The 19,182-nt window shown below is 36.3% G+C and overlaps 1 protein-coding gene across 4 annotated transcripts; it reads right to left on the bottom strand.

Moving 5' to 3' along the window:
• Window positions 1-1,340: 1,340 nt before the first annotated feature.
• Window positions 1,341-8,834, bottom strand: LOC145582020 (pentatricopeptide repeat-containing protein At1g79540-like). 4 transcript variants are annotated; one of them, XM_081639058.1, is made up of 9 exons: window positions 6,032-8,834; window positions 5,550-5,619; window positions 4,054-4,183; window positions 3,295-3,380; window positions 2,826-3,006; window positions 2,652-2,727; window positions 2,176-2,244; window positions 1,858-1,922; window positions 1,341-1,751 (listed from the first exon to the last, which is right to left on the bottom strand). In XM_081639058.1, the coding sequence occupies exon 1, from the start codon at window positions 8,481-8,483 to the stop codon at window positions 6,099-6,101; it is 2,385 nt and encodes a 794-aa protein (XP_081495184.1). In that variant the 5' UTR covers window positions 8,484-8,834; the 3' UTR covers window positions 1,341-1,751; window positions 1,858-1,922; window positions 2,176-2,244; window positions 2,652-2,727; window positions 2,826-3,006; window positions 3,295-3,380; window positions 4,054-4,183; window positions 5,550-5,619; window positions 6,032-6,098. The 4 variants fall into 4 exon arrangements, with proteins under 4 accessions (XP_081495184.1, XP_081495186.1, XP_081495185.1 ...); XM_081639060.1 differs by lacking the exon at window positions 4,054-4,183 and having other exon boundaries at window positions 3,295-3,349; XM_081639059.1 differs by lacking the exon at window positions 4,054-4,183 and having other exon boundaries at window positions 6,027-8,834.
• Between the last annotated feature and the right edge of the window lie 10,348 nt (window positions 8,835-19,182).

Consider the following 19,182-nt stretch of genomic DNA (forward strand, 5'->3'; position numbering starts at 1 on the left):
ATCCACTCACAATATTATATTACTCTCCTAAAACTCCGCGTATCACCAAGTAATGCAAATAAAAAAAAAGCGGAGGGAGTATTAAAATTACATATTAATAAAATACACATTAATACGAATCCAATAAAGCCGCATTTGATATATTTTTCCTTTATAGATTATCGTAAACCTAAAGTTAAAGTTTGGTCAAATTAGATCAAAATTAAATAAGCCCTAAGTCAATATCATCTACTTTGTATGAATCTATGATATTAGTATAAAACAAATAAATACGAAGTATATAAAAGTATAAAACATAGGCAACGTGTGCAATGAAAACTCTTCAAAAAGCAAATATTATTTTCGATTACTTTTATATGCAATTTTAGAATATTTTATATTTCTTAAATAATACTTCAAAGCGTATAAAAGTAATCGAAGGGTAGTAGAAACAATTTATGACATAGAAGAATTATTTTATTTCATCATCTCTTGTTGGTTAATTTTATTTTTTTTTTTTGAAAAAACGAAGAAAAAAGAAAAAAGGTTCCAGCCAACTATTCACGCTCTCAAAGTCTCAAAGAAACTTCATAATCTTCTTATGGTAATTCTTAATATGGCCCCAAATTCCTTTAGGATTCTCCAAGCTTTAGATGAAGCTAATCAAGCATTGATTCCATATTTTCTTCAAATACGAGGAATATAAAACCACCCCTAATGTGCTCACCATCACACTCAAAGAGCAGAAAGACTCTTAAAATTACAAACTTCAGATAAAACTAACTTCCAAGTTAAAATAAGAAATATCACTTCAAATGCAAGAGGCTACAACTAGGGGTGTCCATTATTCGGACTCCAGTCCAAAATCCAATCCAAATAAACTATTCAGATTGGACTTTTTTTTTTTTAATTTGGATTGAATAAGGACTCAAAAATTTTGAAATTCAGATTTTCGGATTGGATTTGGACTCAAATTTTTTAAGTCCAATCCAGTCCAAATAGTCCGAAATTATATATAATAATAATAATAATAATAATAATAATAATAATAATAATAATAATAAAAAATTAAACCTCAACCCATATAATATTAGTAAGCCCAAACCCAATACTTGCCCATTATGAATTTCTTAGGAATTTTTTTTTATTATTATTAATTCGTATTTGTTTTGTTTGTTGGAGTGATGATTCTTATGAATTTCTTAGGAAAATTTTTATTATTATTAATTCAAATTGAATCGAACTGGATTCGGATTATGAGATTTTTTAATTTGGATTGGATTGGATTTTGAAAACTTCGGATTTGGATTTGGACTATAAAATGAGAGTCCATATATTTTTCGAATTGGATTGGACTAGGCTTCACTCCAATCCAAAGTCCGAACAGACACCCCTAACTACAGCAGCAAACAAAGATAAGTTCAGACTGCAAAATAGGCAACCGCAACACTGCAATTATTTCATAATCTTAATTTCATTATGTTGACTATCAATGACACATCACGTCATTACAAATTGTATCAAAGTTATGCTCAAATTTAAGAAACAAGAAAAAAGCGATTTCGATAATTATTCCAAAAAAGAAAAAAGAAAAAAAAAAAAAAAAAGTTGCACATCAAGTCATTTTCCCATTTCATTCCCAAGAAGCTACCCTGTGTTAAGTGTTTCAGCTGGCTCTTCTAGCTTCATCAGCAAAAAGAACCAAGCAAAGTTTGATACAAAGCTCACTTGAGACCTTAGCCTTTCTGCAATGCCCAGTCAAACACTGCTTCCTGTTTTACAAAAGGTTCAGTAGTTTCAGAAGCGGACTTAACTACAATGATATTGCTTTGTCACTCTTCCATTTGAAGAAATAAACAATATAAAATGAAGATATACCTTTGATCTGCTTGTACAGCTCCCGGCCTCCCTTGATAGGGGCAGACCTCTTGTGCATTTTTTCCCTGATGAATTAGCAAATATCACTACCAAAACTGAAATATGAAATTTTACTTGCTAAGGAGTGAAGGCTCAATGAAAAGATATGAACAGGAACAACAATTCTAATCCCTTTTTCTTATAAAGATGAAATCTGTACTCCAATCTTAATGCTTGCAATCAAGCAGGAATGGACAGACTAAGCAACCAAGCAGAACTTATCAATGAAAGAAGTATATCCCAAATTCCCAACACACACTAATTATCATTAGACCTTACCTTTAATTTCTTGTCCTTCTGAATGCACTCTTTCAAACCAGCGAGACAACCAATGTGATCAAAAGGTGCCTGAATGTGAACCAGAGCTATAAGATTTGCAATTTGCATAATCTCACATTCTCACAAGTGACAAGACAATTTAATATGCAAAAATGGTTGAAAACAAAGAGTTCAGTTATAATTCATTGAGGCCTTCCAAATATGCTGAATGCCTGAAAGGAGAAAAAATACACAACTCCCACTTGTAGTATAAACCAATAAAAATAAATAACTCATTGAGCAAACCAATATCATCCTGCACAGTTTTTTTTTACATTGCAAGGTAGCATGAAACTAATTATAACAGCACAATGATGAAATAGCACATTACTTTTAACCCTATTTTTTTTATAATCAAGAGGAAATTATTTAAAACCTTTGTCAAATCTAAGTATCTAACAGCAACTAAAAGATTGAGATATTATCCAGAAACACACCTAAAAGCAGGTATACAAAGCTCAGATGACTTGAAAACTTCACCATGCTCTGCAGTTCCAATTGCATAGAACCACCCTACAAAGCAAAATAAACATTTTCAATTGAACGGAACAAAAGAACTAATAAGCCCTCTACAACTCTTCGAAACTTCGAAGAAACAAAATTACTAGTACCTCAAATGAGTAGTTTTCAATAACGGAGCTCAAATTTGAAGCATATCACACTTATATCCCTAGTAGATGCCCTCTTCTTCCTAAGGAGTAGTAGACTGGACACTGGACAACCTGGTGGAATGTCCCTTCAAAGGCCACATGATATCATGATCTTAGCAGCAATACATAGTCATAGAATAGTCTGCAAACAGGACCAAGGTGTAATGCAAGGATCAGTAACCTACTCTCAGATCACGCATAATAATTGTCAATCAACAACAGAGAAGACTAGCTGCTATAAGCATCATCAACTTGACAATTTCCTAAATATTATGAAGGAAAAAACTCGTGAATTTAATAAAAACCAAGGTAGTTAATTTGGATGGTGACCGAAAGCTATTACAGATATCAAAGACCGCAGACAAATTTATAAAATTTAAAGATTCAGAGATGCTAGATACGATGAAAGAATTACATAATGAATTAATACCAGAGCTCAATTATGATCATTCTCCATTGCTACCATGAGTCCATGACCCTAAATCCTGATCCAAGAACTTTATTAATGACAATATTCTGCAGCAAAGACAAAGACATAATTTAGAAGCATAAAAAAAGCCATGCACTTTGAAAATTGAGATCTTATTGCTCATTTTGAGATGTGCTGATGAGATACATAAATACTTTTCATATATCTTCAACAGTTAGCACCCATACATCAGACATTCAGAGGGGAATCATAAAGAAGTCAAAAATGTATGCAACCTTAATTAGTAAAATGTTTGTTCCCAGTAAACCAGTAGACATGAGGTCAGATAATGTGTATCTTCCTAATGCATCAGATGTGTCCTCAATTTTCACTTTATACTTGCAGAAAACATTTTGGTATTCAATCAACTGAATAGTTAGTACACCACCCAATCTTATCCAAATAACATCATGCATCATCTAAAGAGCAGTTGAACAAACACATGTAATAGTGAAAGAGCCGGGAGAGGCCAGATCATTTAACAGAAATGGAAGGCTTTCCTCATGATCGAGATCCTATTTCCAGACACCAAAATTTCAAACAAACTAAATTGCCGCAGACCACCACAATCAATATACATTTGCATTAAGTTAGATGGGTGAAACTTAGAGTCAGACATTTGCAGAAGAAAGAAAAAGATAGATATGGTTCTTCTCCCAGCTCTACATGCTTGTTTCTAGGGAAGTAATTCTAATTCCCAGGATATCACCTACCACTCACCTTTTTGCTATTCCCCAGACAACGTTTTGTGTTGGCATTCTTGGCAATCAATTGCCTAGATAAACTTAATACCTCCTGATCTTCCAGGCTTCTTAACTATATGTCAAACATCAAATGTACAACAGAAGACCTGCAGCACTCAGCACATGTAGCAACATGCAAATTAAAAGGGACCGGTATAAAAACCACAACTTTGACAAGTTTCAATTCCAGGAGCTAATTCACAACAGCCAAAGAAGACATTCTCATCTTTGTTGCACTATGCCTTCATCATTTTCAATCTCTAATTATGAATACAGTAAGATCATATGACTAATATTGAAGCATTGAAAGCTAAACACAACAGCCTTTTTAAAAGGACTTCTAGACCGATCCCAGAACCAACTGTACTGACATAATATAATCTAAAGCCTAAAGTTGCATTTAAGAAGCATGCGTCTATCGTACCATAATCTAAGTTGTAAAAAGACAGATTGAAGATGGATGAGGGTTGTAAAAATGCATGATGGATATCAAAGCAACAGGGAACCTAGCAACTAGGCATCAGGTGAGAGGTGAAGCCTTCGCAAGGCACAATTATTATCTAAAAGAAATATCCATTGAGAATCTTATGTTACTAAATAAGCAGCAAAATCACAAAACTTCTCCATAGCATTGTGTAGAATCCTACATACAAAGAGCACTGAAATTCCTAAACATTATAAAGGCAGTAGCAACATAGCATAACAAGCTACCAAGGTGCATATCTTTATTAACCAGCCTCAAAGCACCATAGAGCTAATCATCCTCAGCAACTTAGCACCCCATTACTGAAAAATTATTTGTTGCACCAGGGACCACACATGCTTTATGGTTCCGAATGGACAAATAATATATAACAATGAACATTTAGTTAACAAAGTTATGAATATGTAACTGGTATAATTCAATATTATGTACATTTGGTTCATATATTATGAACAAATAGTTAAGAGATTACGAACACTTTTGTTATTACTTCAGCAATGAATCGAAAATATAATTCATAATTATGAAAATTGAAAATATGGTCATATCATAATCATTGAAGTATATGTTCAATATATTAAAAGTTGAAACTATCTGTTCATCCAGGATCACAACATGATCTCAGGTGCAAGACATAATAGCTGCTCCATTTCTTATCTAATACTCCCTCCGTTTTTTAACAAGTATATGTTCAATATATTGAAAAACTATCCTCTTTCTTATCTAATACTCCCTCCGTTATTTGAAAAGTGCTCCATTTCTCTTAGGCGCATATGCCAATGCAAATCTTTGACCAATAATATCTTTAATTATCATTAAGTATAAATTATAACAATTGAAAATTAATAATTTATTCACTAATAAATTTATACATATTTTTTCTTATGTATAAATTACAAACATGGGTCAAAGTAGGTCAAGTGAATATTGCAAAAGGTGCTAATGGAGCACTTGTTAAAAACGGAGGAAGTATTGAGCATATAGCATACCTCATCAAGACCACATCTGATCTACCCAATGCAACAACAGAGCTGGGAGCTTATTCTTCCAAAGTCACACCTGTTACAGTTACCAAATTTGGAATAGAATTATATATCAAGACTTATAACTGATCAATTGATCAGATGCAGAAAACTTCCAGCACCAGTTTATCTATCATCATGAACAATGTTTATTGATACCTAATTTTTCTACAAAATTTATATAGCACCTGCACTTATGCAGAAGCTCTTAAGTAATATGATTCTCACTGGAAGTCCTGCTCAACAACAAAGTAGTGCCCTAAGCATTAGCCAAAGTAGCCCTTATAATGTGTGTACTAACTTAAGATTACCAGAAGTTTTATTGTAATTACTAGAAGTTTTATTGTAATTACTATAAGTTTTATTCTAAGTGTATGACAAAAGCAAAGTTTAAAAGCAAAGTTTAAAGATCAAGCATGAATAAGTATGGACTTATCAAAATACCTTACCAATTCAAAACACAAAGCTTCTGTTGATACACCGAACCTTCATTCGAGTGAATCCAAGGGGAACAAATTAGCCAGCCACCGCTGATTCCTGCATGTATAAATGATACTGCCAGAGTGACTTTGTTCTTTGTTCAAGATGAGTATCTAGGTCATAACCCATCGAATCCATTTTGCCCAGAATATCAAAAGCATGATTCACAAAGGCTTTAGAACGCAGGAGAGCGCAAAGTAATCTATTGCAAACTGATGGCTCCACCATTGTCCCTTTTTCTAGAGTATGAAGGAAAACATTTACAGCCAGATCCAATTTTGATTGTGAGCAGAGAGTCTGTATCAGCTTCCTACAACTCGATGAAGCCACAGTGACACCAAATTCTAGAAGAACATTAAAAATCTTCATAGCGTCATCTACTCTATCAACTCGACATAGCCCTATTAACCATGTTGTATATGGTCCCACGTCAAAGTTGTTCAACTTAAAATCCATTTCCAGCAACCCTCGGACTGCTTCCTCCAATTCTCCTCTCTCAAATTGTTCTTCAATCAGTTTAATTGCTTCATCATCCCGATTTTTAAGGCTTCTAAGGTAATCCAGCCACAGAGAAAAGGAAATTGAAACCTTCCTCTTGCGGGATAACCAAGTCATTATTGTCTTATAGACATCAGATTGGGGCAAACACCCACTCTTCATCATATCATTTAGCAAACGAATTGCTTCCTCTTCTCTATCAACTTTATAAAGCCCATCGATAAGGGTTCCATAAGTTACACAATCAGGAGATAATCCCTTGAATTGTAATTCTTTAAGAAGCTTGAAAGCTCCGTTAATGTTTTTATTCTTGCACAGATCATTTATGAGGATATTATAAGTAGTAATATCAGGTAAAACACAATTATCAGTCAGCTTTATTAAAATTCTATATGCCTTTAGATACAACCCTGAATCACATAACCTAGCAATCAAGTTCTGTAGGCTTTCTCTGTCCAGTGCACGGTCAGTGCATTGAGAAAGATGAAGAAACAAAGAAGGATTTGTACCTATCTCCATCTTATAAAACAAGAGACGTGCTTCCTCAAATTCTCCAGCCTTGCATAGCCCATCAATGAGTGTATTGAATGTTATAACAGAAGGAAAGCATCCAGCTTTCTCCATCTCTTCAAAGATTTGCTTAGCTTTCTCCACCTTTCCATTTCTGCAAGCGCCATATATGAGGTGGTTATAAGTACATGTGTCAGGGAAGCAATTGTTCTCTGACATCTCATGCTTAAGGGACTGTGCATCCTCCAAGAGACCCATTTCACAGAACCCTCTGATCAATGCATTATAACATTGAGTATCTGGAACTACACCTCTTTCCGTCATCTCTTGAACCATTGTCCAAGCATCCTTAATCTTTCCTGCCTCTGTAAAACCTTGAATCATAATAGTGTATACTTTAAGATCAGGAGTTATATTTTCCTCACATAGTTTCCGAAACCACGAGTTAGCTTCCTCGAATCTCCCAACTCTAAACAAAGCGTAAATAATACAGCTATAACTTTTAATCCCTAATGTATACCCTTGATCCTGAAACGACTTCAATAGCCCGAATACTTCATCAATCCCACCCGTCTTGCAAACCCCCGAAAGCATAGCATTATATGTAATTGAATCAGGAAGGCACCCACTACTTATCATTTTATTCAACAAAACTTGAGCATCATATGTCCTATTAGCTAAACACAAACCCGAAAGTACAATCGTATAAATTATGGTATCAGGAGATATCCCACTCTCTATCATTTTATCAAACATATTAAGGGCATCTTCGATCTTCCCAAGTTTACAGTAACAATCAATCAAAATGCTATAGGTAGCTACATTAGGACTACAATCTAACTTCAACATTTGATGATACAAAGATAATGCCAACAAAAACACCTGTTTTTGCACCATAATATGAATAATCGCATTGTAAGTATGAACATCAGGTTTGCAATCATAATCCTTCATCTTACCAAACGATTCGACCGCCTTTTCTGGATTGCCCGCCTTCCAATAGCCCGACATCAAAACGAAAAACACCTCAGCTGGGACATCAAACCCACATTGCTTAACCTCTTCTAGGGTTTCCCAACAAAGATCAAACCCACGATTCTCCTTCAAAATCATATCAATGACCAAATCATTCAAACTCCTAGCTCGAAGCGACCTCCGATTCATTGCCCAGATATAAAATCGAAACCCCACTTGAAAATTTGGGGGTTTTGTCATGATTGAAGACACAATACGATGATTGAGAATGTGGGCAACTGGATCAAGAAATTGTTCAATGGGGTTAGAATTCTCAAGAATTGAGATAATTTGGGTCAATGGGTCGGATTTTTCAGTGGATAAACGTGATTGAATTAGCTTGCTGAAAGATGCGAAATGCCCGAAAAAGGGACGTTGAATCAAAGTAGCTACTCTCATAGTAGAAAATCTAGGTTTTTGCAGAGGTTTTGGGATTAGAAAATTGATGAATGAGAGAAATTAGGGAAAATGGGGAATAAAGGTTGTTGATTCATGTTCGATTTCTGCCACCGAGAGTGAGCATTGCGACGGCGGTGGGCGGTGGGCGGTTGTGCGACGGTAGTTGGACGGAAATGGGGGCGGCGGAAGGTGGTGGCTGAGGTTTGGGGCAGAGAGCAAGTTAAGTGTTGGTGCTATTTTGGTAATGGAGAAGGGGGCTGGCCTTGTTCTAATGAAATCCTTGTTTTTAGCAGTGAAAGTAAGCCCATTTCAAAAAAAAAAAAAATGTAATGGAGCACTATTTGGAGTGGCATCTAGTTACAAAGGGGATTTTCTAAACCTCTAATATTGCGCGTACTTATGGACTCTAATAACCGATATTTTTACAGCTAAAGGATAGTATTAGTAACTATTAATGTTTTCTATGAAACTCTCTTCAAGCCTATCTTTCTCTTGTTTCCTACAATCCTTTATATAGCAAAGGATTCACACTCTCTATCGACACTCTATTATGACTTAGGACTTAACAGTTGCAAATTTTAAAACATGGCTATGTTATGCTCTAAATGCTTTGTGTTTTTCTATTTGTCTTCTCCTCTAGAGTCCTAGTGGACTCAAGTAGTTATAGTCCCTTTTTTTTTTTTTTGCATTCAGATTTGTCCTTAAACGTGGTTGACTTATCCCTTTTGTTAATGATCGATGAACGACTTACAAGATCCTTACAAGACTTGTTGGCGGCTACTATTTTATCCCTTGTCGCTAATAGTATTAGTCAAGACCACTCATATGCTTTCTGATAGATATTATAGTTGTGATAATATTTGTCAGATTAGGATAATATTTGTATATATTCTGTATTCTTATCGTACTAGATTTACGATATTTGTAAAACTCTATATATATTGATTAATGGTACATACTCCAATTAAGGGGTTTTTCCAAAATCCAACATGGTATCACAGCTTAGGTTTTAGATCTCAATTTTTATTTTTTCCAATTTTATTGGTTTTTTTGTTTTTATTGAGACCTTGCCTTCATCAAGCTTCTGCATTTTTAGTTTTGTTCTCTATTTCTCGCTGATTTCAGTATTCATCCTTGTAGCCTACGACACTTTTTTTTTTTTGTTCACTGCTACATTGAATTGTCATGGCCAAGGACGATGACCCCACTCCTCCACCACCCACGTCGGATTTTCACCCCGCTTTGGCAGTGAACAATATAAAAAAATGCAATTCCTCTTGTTCTTGATTATGAGAAGGTCCAATATTCTAATTGGGTTGAGCTTTTTGAGAACCATGCTTGCGCCTACAATGTGTTAGATCACGTTGACTCCACTGTTTCCCGTCCTTCGGATGTCTCGGACTCTTTGTGGACTCGTTTAGATGCAATTGTTAAACAGTGGATTTATGGCACCATCTCTACGGACCTCCTTGAGAAAATTTCTTCTAGGAAATCCACCGCTCAAGAAATTTGGAATCGCATTAAGGAGATTTTTCAAGATAACAAGAATTCTTGGAGCGTTTATCTTGAAACTCAATTTAATATGCTACATCTTAGCAATTTCTCTGCTGCAACGGCTTATTGTCATTGAAGAGCTTATCCAATAACTAGCTAACATTGATCACCCTATGTCGGAAGATAAGCTAGTTATTCAACTTGTCTCTAGGTTAGTCAACCCGGAATTCGACACCGTCGCTACACTCATTCAACAAACAGACCCACTACCTTCCTTTAACAACGCGAGATCTCGGTTGCTTTTAGAGGAGACTCGACGGGATAATGATCACAGTTTCGTATCAGACACCTCGTTTGTGGCACAACAAGAGCAATCCACAAGCTCTGGCAGTAATACGGCACAACAGCAGTCACGGCTCTGGTGGTGGTCGAGGTGCCGAACGTGGAGGTCGGACTCATGATCGGAGTAGCAATGGCTATAGCAAGGGCCGAGGACGTGGTCGCGGCAACAAGCAACCCAACAACACACAACAGTAACACCAAGCACCGACCCCTCAACAAGGTAAGTGGGCCGGCCCACAATATTGGCCTAGCTATGCAGCCCCACAACAATGCCAAGGAGGTTGGGCTTCTCCTCCTTGCCCTTACCCCACTACTCCTAACCTAATTGGGTAGCCCATGTGACAGCAAGCTTCTAGGGCTCCCCCACCAGCCCGTGGCCCAATGCAACAAGCCTACATGGCTAGTCTAGCATATTATGGTCAGCTATAACCACGGAGTTAGGATCGGCTTTCTCATTCATGAATTTGACAAATACAGACAACGGATGGTACATGAACTCGGGTGCGACCTCGCATATGACTCATAACTCAGGTACTCTCATGCCCTTGTTTAATTTCAGCAATAATTGTAATATTTTAGTTAGTAATGGTCATCGCATTCCAATTACTAGTTATGGTCACACCACTCTCCCAAACAACAAATTAGCTCTCCGTGATGTTCTTTAATTTTAGCTCCCCAAATCATTAAAAACTTATTTTCAGTTCGAAAATTTAATTCTGATAATTCAGTTTCTATTGAGTTTGACCCATATGATTTTTCTGTGAAAGACCATCAAACGGGGAGGATAATAACGAGATGCAATAGTTTGGGAGACCTTTACCCAGTCACCACCACCACTTCACCATCATCATGTCTTGCGTCAACTCTCATGGTCACTTCACCAACCACTTGGCATAGTCGTTTGGGATACCCCGGTGCCCATTCTTTGAGTTATCTTAGGAGTAATAATTTTATAGATTGTAATAAGGAGCGTGACTCCATGTTTTGCAATTCTTGTCAATTAGGAAAGCATGTTAGACAACCTTTTTATGATTCTACTAGTCATACTTCTTGTGCTTTTGATATTATATATTCATGCAGATTTATGGACATCTCCTATTTGAAGTATTGATGGTCATAATATTAATTATTTAGTTCTTATTGATGATTCCACTCACTTTGTGTGGACCATTCCTCTTAAATATAAATCTCAAGCTTTTTCCAATTTTGTTAATTTCCGAACTTATGTGCAAACACAATTTGAAAGACCCATTAAAGCCTTTCAAAGCAATCATGGCCGAGAATTCGATAATGATCCTTTCAAAAAGCAATGCTTAGATATCGGAATGGTTTTTAGGTTCTCATGCCCACATACCTCATCTCAAAATGGAAAAGGCCGAGCGTATGATCTGCACCATTATTAATAATGTCAAACGTATACTTCTCTTTCATGCCTCGTTGCCACCCATCGTTTGGATTTATGCTCTTGAGACCGCTACATACCTATTGAATATATTACCCACAAAAGCTCTCAAAAACATAAACCCTACTCATGCCTTGTTTCGAAAACAACCCTCATATGACCATTTGCAAGTGTTTGGGTGTCTTTGTTTTCCTAACCGTTCGGCTATTGCTCCACACAAGTTAGCTCCTCGTTCCACCCCATGTGTGTTCCTAGGGTACCCCCCGAACCATCGAGGTTATAGATGTCTCAACCTCACGTCAAACAAAATTATTTTTTCAAGGCATATCACGTTTGATGAAAGCACATATCCTTACACTAACTTGAGCAAAGTTAGTTTGGTGGACTATAATTCTTTTGGGTCATGATGACTCCTCACCATTACTCACCCATTTCTTGATGAGGTACAGTATGCCCAATAATCCACAAGCCCACCCAACTTCTCCATTAACTCCAAACAAAAATCAAACCCATTCACCATCTCACGCAACTACAAGTATACCCCGCAGGATACCTGCGGTAATACCTCCCCTGCCGCGACCCTACTACCACTCACCACTCCAGCCACCTCCCCTCCTATATACAGCCCACCCCCCATGTTTGGTATCCCCCCTCCCCCCTCAACCCACACGCACACCACCTCCCTTACCTTGAATTGCCCGTAGTCACCACGGGATATATAAGCCAAACCCAAAATACAACCAAGCCAATATTGTCACATCGGGTCCCCCTTTTCACAAATCTCCTCTTGTGAAAAATTATAAACAGGCCTTAAATGACCATAACTGGAATACGGCGATGAATGATGAGTATAATGCTTCAATTAAAACAGGGACATAGGATTTGGTGCCTAGGCCTGCGGGGGTGAATATTGTCAATTGTATATGGCTTTTTAAGCATAAATACAAGTCTAATGGTAACCTTGAAAGGCACAAATCTCGTCTTGTATGTGATGGCATGTCTTAGGAAATTGGTATGGATTGTAATGAAACTTTCAATTTGGTAGATAAACCGGCCACTATTCGTAGTATTCTCAGCTTATCTATGGCTAAAAAGTGTTCGATTCATCAATTAGATGTCAAAAATGCCTTTTTACATGGTGATTTGCAGGAAACTATTTATATGCATCAACCTTCAGGTTTTGTTGATCAGATAGCACCCTCTTATGTATGTCGACTTCGCAAGGCACTCTATGGTTTGAAACAAGCTCCTAGAGCTTGGAACCAACGATTTGCAAACTTTCTCATCAAATTGGGGTTTGTCATTGTTAAGAGTGTCAACTCTCTCTTTACTTTTTGGCAGGGTGATGATATGGCATATTTGCTTCTATATGTTGATATTTTATAAGCTACCTCCCCAATCATCTAGCAAGTTGCATGTAGGGATCATATCTCAAATGCAAACTGACTTCCTGTAGACACCTGGTTGTGTCTCCCCAAAAATCAAACACAATGGTGAGTACTTTTCACGTCATTGATTATCAGACAAGGTGAAATTTTGAAAAGTCTCGTGAATTTCCCTTTTTCTAAAATGTTTTAAATATTTCATTTCATATTTCGAAAATAATTCATTTCACGTCCTATTTATGAAAAACGTCCAATCCAGTTTAGTTTGGTCCATGATATGAGTCCAACAATTGTGTATTTGGATGGGGTTCGAAAAGAGGTTCCCAACGATATATTATAAGCCTAATTCCGAGTTATAACGAGGAAGTTATGGCCAAAATACTAAACTAGGCCTAAATCAAGCTTTATATGTGGACCCAATGATCATGTGGAGGGTCCATTAATTATAATTATATTTCTAAAATCATTAGGATTTGTCTTAATTTTCTAGAATTATCTAGAAAGTTATTTTGAGTTCTAAAGGCATTAGAATTGATAATTATAATTATTATTTATTTACTTTGAAAAGATAATGATCAAGAATTCTACATCGGATAAAACAAGTGTTTTAAAAAGGATTTTAAAACTGATTTAATAAAGATAAGTATGGACTTCGGCTAACCCAATTTGATTGGAAGTCGGATTCCGTACGAAATCTTATCATACGAAATCTATCGCACCGCGATAAGCTTATCGCTGTGCGATAACGCTATCGCGTCTCGATAACCTATCGTTCCGCGATAGAACCTGTTTTATTCCGAGTCGGATTCAGACTAATGATGAGCGTCGTTTATGGCGCTCAAAAGAATATGATTTAGGTTCATTTTCTTTATTTTCTTTCATCATTTTCATATAATTCTCTTAGTTTTATTTGATTTTCCATTTTTATAATTCACTTTGGTTCTCGATTAGTTTTACGAGTTTTTCATATTTTTAGTTGATAATTCATAGTTTTAGTTTTAGTTTTACTTTGTTATGCTTTCTCTCTTTGTTTTATTTGTGTTTTGTAGGTGAATAATCAAGTCAATTTGCTCATTTTGGGATTGCCTTGTTCGCGGGCATCATCTCGAGTGCACTGATGATGGGGATGCTCGGGAGCGCGGAGTTTGATCAAGCAAGCGAAGGAGCCAAGGCCTCGTGCACCACACAGGGGTGCGCGCGCGGCACAGGGGTGCGTGCGCACAGACCCAGCTGTGCGCGCGCGCGGCTGGTCTGTGTGTGCGCATGGCCCTGTGCGGCCCCCTTCGCTCGATTTTCCTATTTATAGCTTTTGACTTTCTTTTTTATGACAACTTAACTTTTGTACTTGAGAGAGAATTTTCCAAAAATAGTAGAGAGAGAAAGTAAAGAGAGAAGCTTAAGATTTACTTGTTTGTACTTGAATTTGATCTTAGATTTCAATTTGATCTTGAAATTCCTTTCAATTCAATGAAAGTTTGTAAGATTTCTTTCCTTTGATTTACTTTTAATGCAATTCCTTCTTGTTTCTTGAATTATTGATTGAAATTACATTCCTTGCTCTAGAATTTGTTGATTAATTGATTTTTTTTGATTAAGCTTGAATGAATATGAATTTGATTGAATTTGTTTTGTTCCTTAATTTCACCATGATTAGTGAGTAGATTAGTTGTTAGGGAGAAGGGGAAGCATGCTTGATTGATGATTTTTGCTAGTTGATGATGCTAAATTGATTTGAATGTTGCAATTAAATTGGTTGACATAGTTGTGCATGTGATTAATTAAACTAGGAGTGATCAACCTATAAGATTAATCTAGATTGCATTGCAAATTTCAATGACATGAACCCTTGATTTGAGGATTGCTTTAATTGATTGAATTTGATTGTGATTTTCCTTGTTAGCCATTCATAGTGAACCCTAGCTTGGCTTATAGGAGATAGCTTTTGGATTCCTTTGATTGCAACTAATGTTTGTCCCTTGTGATGTTGAATCGATTGAGCGATCTATAAATTAGCATAATCATCGAGCTTGCATGTGGAACCAATATCCCTAGTGTTTAGCATATTGAATTCTTCGATTTGTTTATCTTTTTGACATCTTAGTTACCAACCACAACCATTTATATTCTTCGAATTAGCTTGACATAGGCTATAGCATCGTTCCTACTCATTCCTTTGGATTCGACCCTTGACTTACCATATACTTGTATTAGGGTTGGTCGAGTGTTTACAAATTAAGTTTGGCTCTAGGGAGAGGTAGATAACGACCTACATTTTCCTCTTGTCAACTCATTTTTTTTTATCTTTTTCGTCCGTTTTCTCTATAAATAGGGGCGATTTTCCCCGTTTTCAATTCACCCACAATATCATCTCTTCTCTCTCTTTAAGCTAAAGCTTATTCTTTCTTTCTCTCTCTTTGATTTTCTATAACCATACAAACCCACATTCTTTTTGATCACGATTCCTCATTCACGAAATTTAGACACACCTAGCCAAGCTTGAAGTTGCCTTAGACCTCGACGTGAAAGGTTGATATTTCTAAGGTTTGGTCCCAAATCTATATTTCAATTAATATTATTTTAATTGTCTGATTTAATATTTTTATTGAAGTTACTAATTCGTGTATTATTTTAATAGAAAGAGGTACGAGGCATCAAAGTGAGTAATTTAATTGCTCTATTTCTTTAGGAATTATGCTTAGAATATTATTTTGTTTCCTAATATCATGTTAGGATGTCTTATTGCTTTCAAGTATCATGTTAGGATAAAGCTTTGATTTTTATTATCTAGTGACATGCTAGGATTTTTATTATCTAGTGACATGCTAGGATAAAGCTTTGATTTTTATTATCTAGTGACATGCTAGGATTTTTATTGTCTGATTTTTAATCATGTTAGTATCATGCCTAGGATCTCGCTCATAATATTATGCTTTGATGAGATTGTTATGATGATTTGTGGAGTTAATATTATCAATATTATTATGTTGCTTGATATTATTGTTATTGCTTGATCATGCCCTCTCTTGTAGGTTTAAAGGGAATCCGGACTTGAAATCACGCTTAATAAGATAATTAATAATTTGAATTAGGCTAACATGACTTTAATTCAAGTGAATACCAATAATAGATTTATTTGTGCATTAATAATCAACCAACATAGATTAAATATGTTTAGGATTAATTTATTGATTGTATGTTGATCGAAAAGCGCACATGAATATGAGAAAAACAAAGTAAAGACCTATTTAGGGCGAGTTCAATCTCTTTTAGGTTGGATTCGTACCATCATCCATGAATATCTAGTCATGGTTCAAGACCACTATGGAGTTAGCGATCTCTGTGATTGTGAATAAGGTGTAACCTTCACCTCGTGGACGGTTTACAAGTTCCTAAAACTTGTTGACGACTCTTTTACTCTAGCTTCCTTCCCTTTGAACACCACCATGCTTAAGTGCATGATCATAGTGGGGCTCAAAAGTTGGGTGCTTGAAATATTCCCTACAGTTCCCTATGACTCATTTGGGTCCTTTGAGCTACTTTTTAGGAATTGCGGTGACCCGTACTCCCTCCTATTTGCTACTTTCATAGGAAAAGTATGCAAAAGAGATTTTAGAGCATGCAGGTATGGGCTCTTGTAAACTTCCAGCCACTCCAGTTGACACTAAGTCCAAACTTAGTGTAGATGCAGGACTGATAAGTAACTTTTATGTCACTTTTAGGGGTGTTTTTAAAGTCGTTTTTCGGCTTATTTTCCAATAACTTTCCTTGTTTTAACCTTTATTTCACTTATTTTCATTCTTGTTCGCATCTTTTACCCTTAAATTTGGTCATTTTTGCATTTTTATTAGTTATTAGCTTAATTTTAGTTAATAATTTCTCATTTCTCTCATTTTCTTATTTTATTTTACTTTAACCTTTTATTTTACTTCGTTTTATTTTATTATATTATGTTCTACCCTCGTGTTTGTTGGTTGTAGGTGTTTTCGGGTCCTTGATCGAATTTCAAGTTCAAATCGAGTTCAAGGTCCAAGGTTTGAGGCAAATTCACTATGCTCCATGCTACTAATTGCTCCTTGCTGTCGCTCTTACCTACACCACTCTATTTCCCTATCCTACACCACAACTCCACCACGCATTCCAGCCCACAAAACCAACAGCAACAATCTGCAGCCCTCCACACTCAACCTCCATCTTCTCAATCACATTCCCCTACTCCTAATAACCATCGACCCACCACCAGACCACCTCCAATCACCACCGCAGCAACCCAGATTCGCAACTCCGACAAATCAAATCTTCGGCCTCACATCCCCTGTTCCCTCGCATCACCACCAACCTGCAACCGAAATCACCAGCACCGTCAGCCGCCAAAATCGTCAGCAGCAACCCCCAAAGTAGTGCAGCCCGTAATTTACCTCAAATCAGCACCAAAGTAGCAGCAAGGAGAAACCCATAGGCCATCGCGGGCGCGGACATGCGTTGTTCCTGCCCTTGCAAACTTCCTGTAAATGGCTGGGAGATGCCTAACCACGGGCACGGTCATCTGGTTGTGTAAAAACCGTATCACGAGCTTCTCACGTGATAATTAACGAGATTGAACGGTCAAGATTGATGCTGATTTACGGTGAAGATGATGGTTGATAATGATTAAATGGTGATGCTGAAAGAGAGCAGCTACGAAGAAAAGAATCAGGAGACTAAAACCCCTATTGGATTAGAGCAGCACGAAAGAAGAAAGAGGCTGATGGTTTTGGGGATTTTAATTCCTTTTCCCTTTTTAATTTATTTCTTTTAGTTTCTTTTCCTATTTTATTTTTATTGTTTTTATCTTTTGAGGATTTTTATTATTAGTTTGTAGTATAAATACCCTCTTTTGGGTTAAATACTGGAAAATCAACTTTCATTACCCAAAACTAGATTAGGATTAGTTTAGGCCTTTTTCTCTCTCTCAAGTTTAGCTTACTTTTAAGCTTCTTAGTTTTAGAGAGAGAAAGCTTGGATTTCAATGGAGATCTGAGATATTGAAGAAGCAACTTTGTGGACTCTATTCTCATCTATTCAATGAGCTTTTCTAACTTTCTCTCATCTTTATTACTTTCATTAATTCTTGTTTTTGCTTAATTGTTTGTTGATTTGAGTAGTTAATAAGTTTACTAGTTTGATTCTTGCTTTAATTCTTGTTTTAGCTTGTTTTTCATGTTTTTGTTCATTATATTTGCTTAGATTTTGTTCTAGGGAAATGAATGAAGGTTATGTTGATGAACTGAATGATTGATTGTGATTTGTATGCAATTGATTCTTGATTATTGTGTATGGATGATGCTTATATGGATTAGAATCTTTCTAGCTAATTGATTCTATGTTTATCATTGTGCTTTCAATCAATTGTGCGAAAGTGAGTTGGTTGAGAGTCTAGATTCTTCTGTACCTTTGCTAGGCTAGTTGTGCGGGAGTGAATTGGTTTAGTAGGATAATTAACATGCTTAATTACGCGGGAGTGAGTTAAATGTGTTGATTGTTCCTAATTGAGATCATGCTCTTCTAATTGCAAATTGGTGTTGAATTCTTTAATGTAATTGGATTCCACTTTCCCGAGTTTTCGTTGTTTGCTCTAAGTAGTGTTTTAGTTGTACCTCTCTCTATATCACGACCATCCTACTAGTTTAATTAGAATAAATTGATACACTTAGTCTTCGTAGTCGACCCTACACTTGCCACTAACTAGCTTGGTGTAAGTTTAGGTTTATAAATATCTAATTTGATTAGGGTAGTAGCCCAACGACCTACTCTCCTGCGATCAAGGACCAACTTTTCAGGATCCTACTTTGTATCGCAGTTTAGCAGGTGCTCTTCACTACCTCACTTTCACCAGGCCAGATATTGCCTATGCTGCACACAGGTGTGTCTTTTTATGCATGATCTCCAGGAATCTCATTATGATGCTTTGAAACGCATTCGGTGTTATGTTCAAGGTACCATTGATCATGGCTTACATTTATATCTGTCTGCTTCTCATCGTTTGATTACTTACACTGACGTTGACTGGGAAGGTTGTCCCGATACCCGTCATTCCACA

Source organism: Chenopodium album, chromosome 15 (assembly GCF_948465745.1).
Source record: "Chenopodium album chromosome 15, dcCheAlbu1.1, whole genome shotgun sequence".
Taxonomy (NCBI): domain Eukaryota; kingdom Viridiplantae; phylum Streptophyta; class Magnoliopsida; order Caryophyllales; family Amaranthaceae; genus Chenopodium; species Chenopodium album.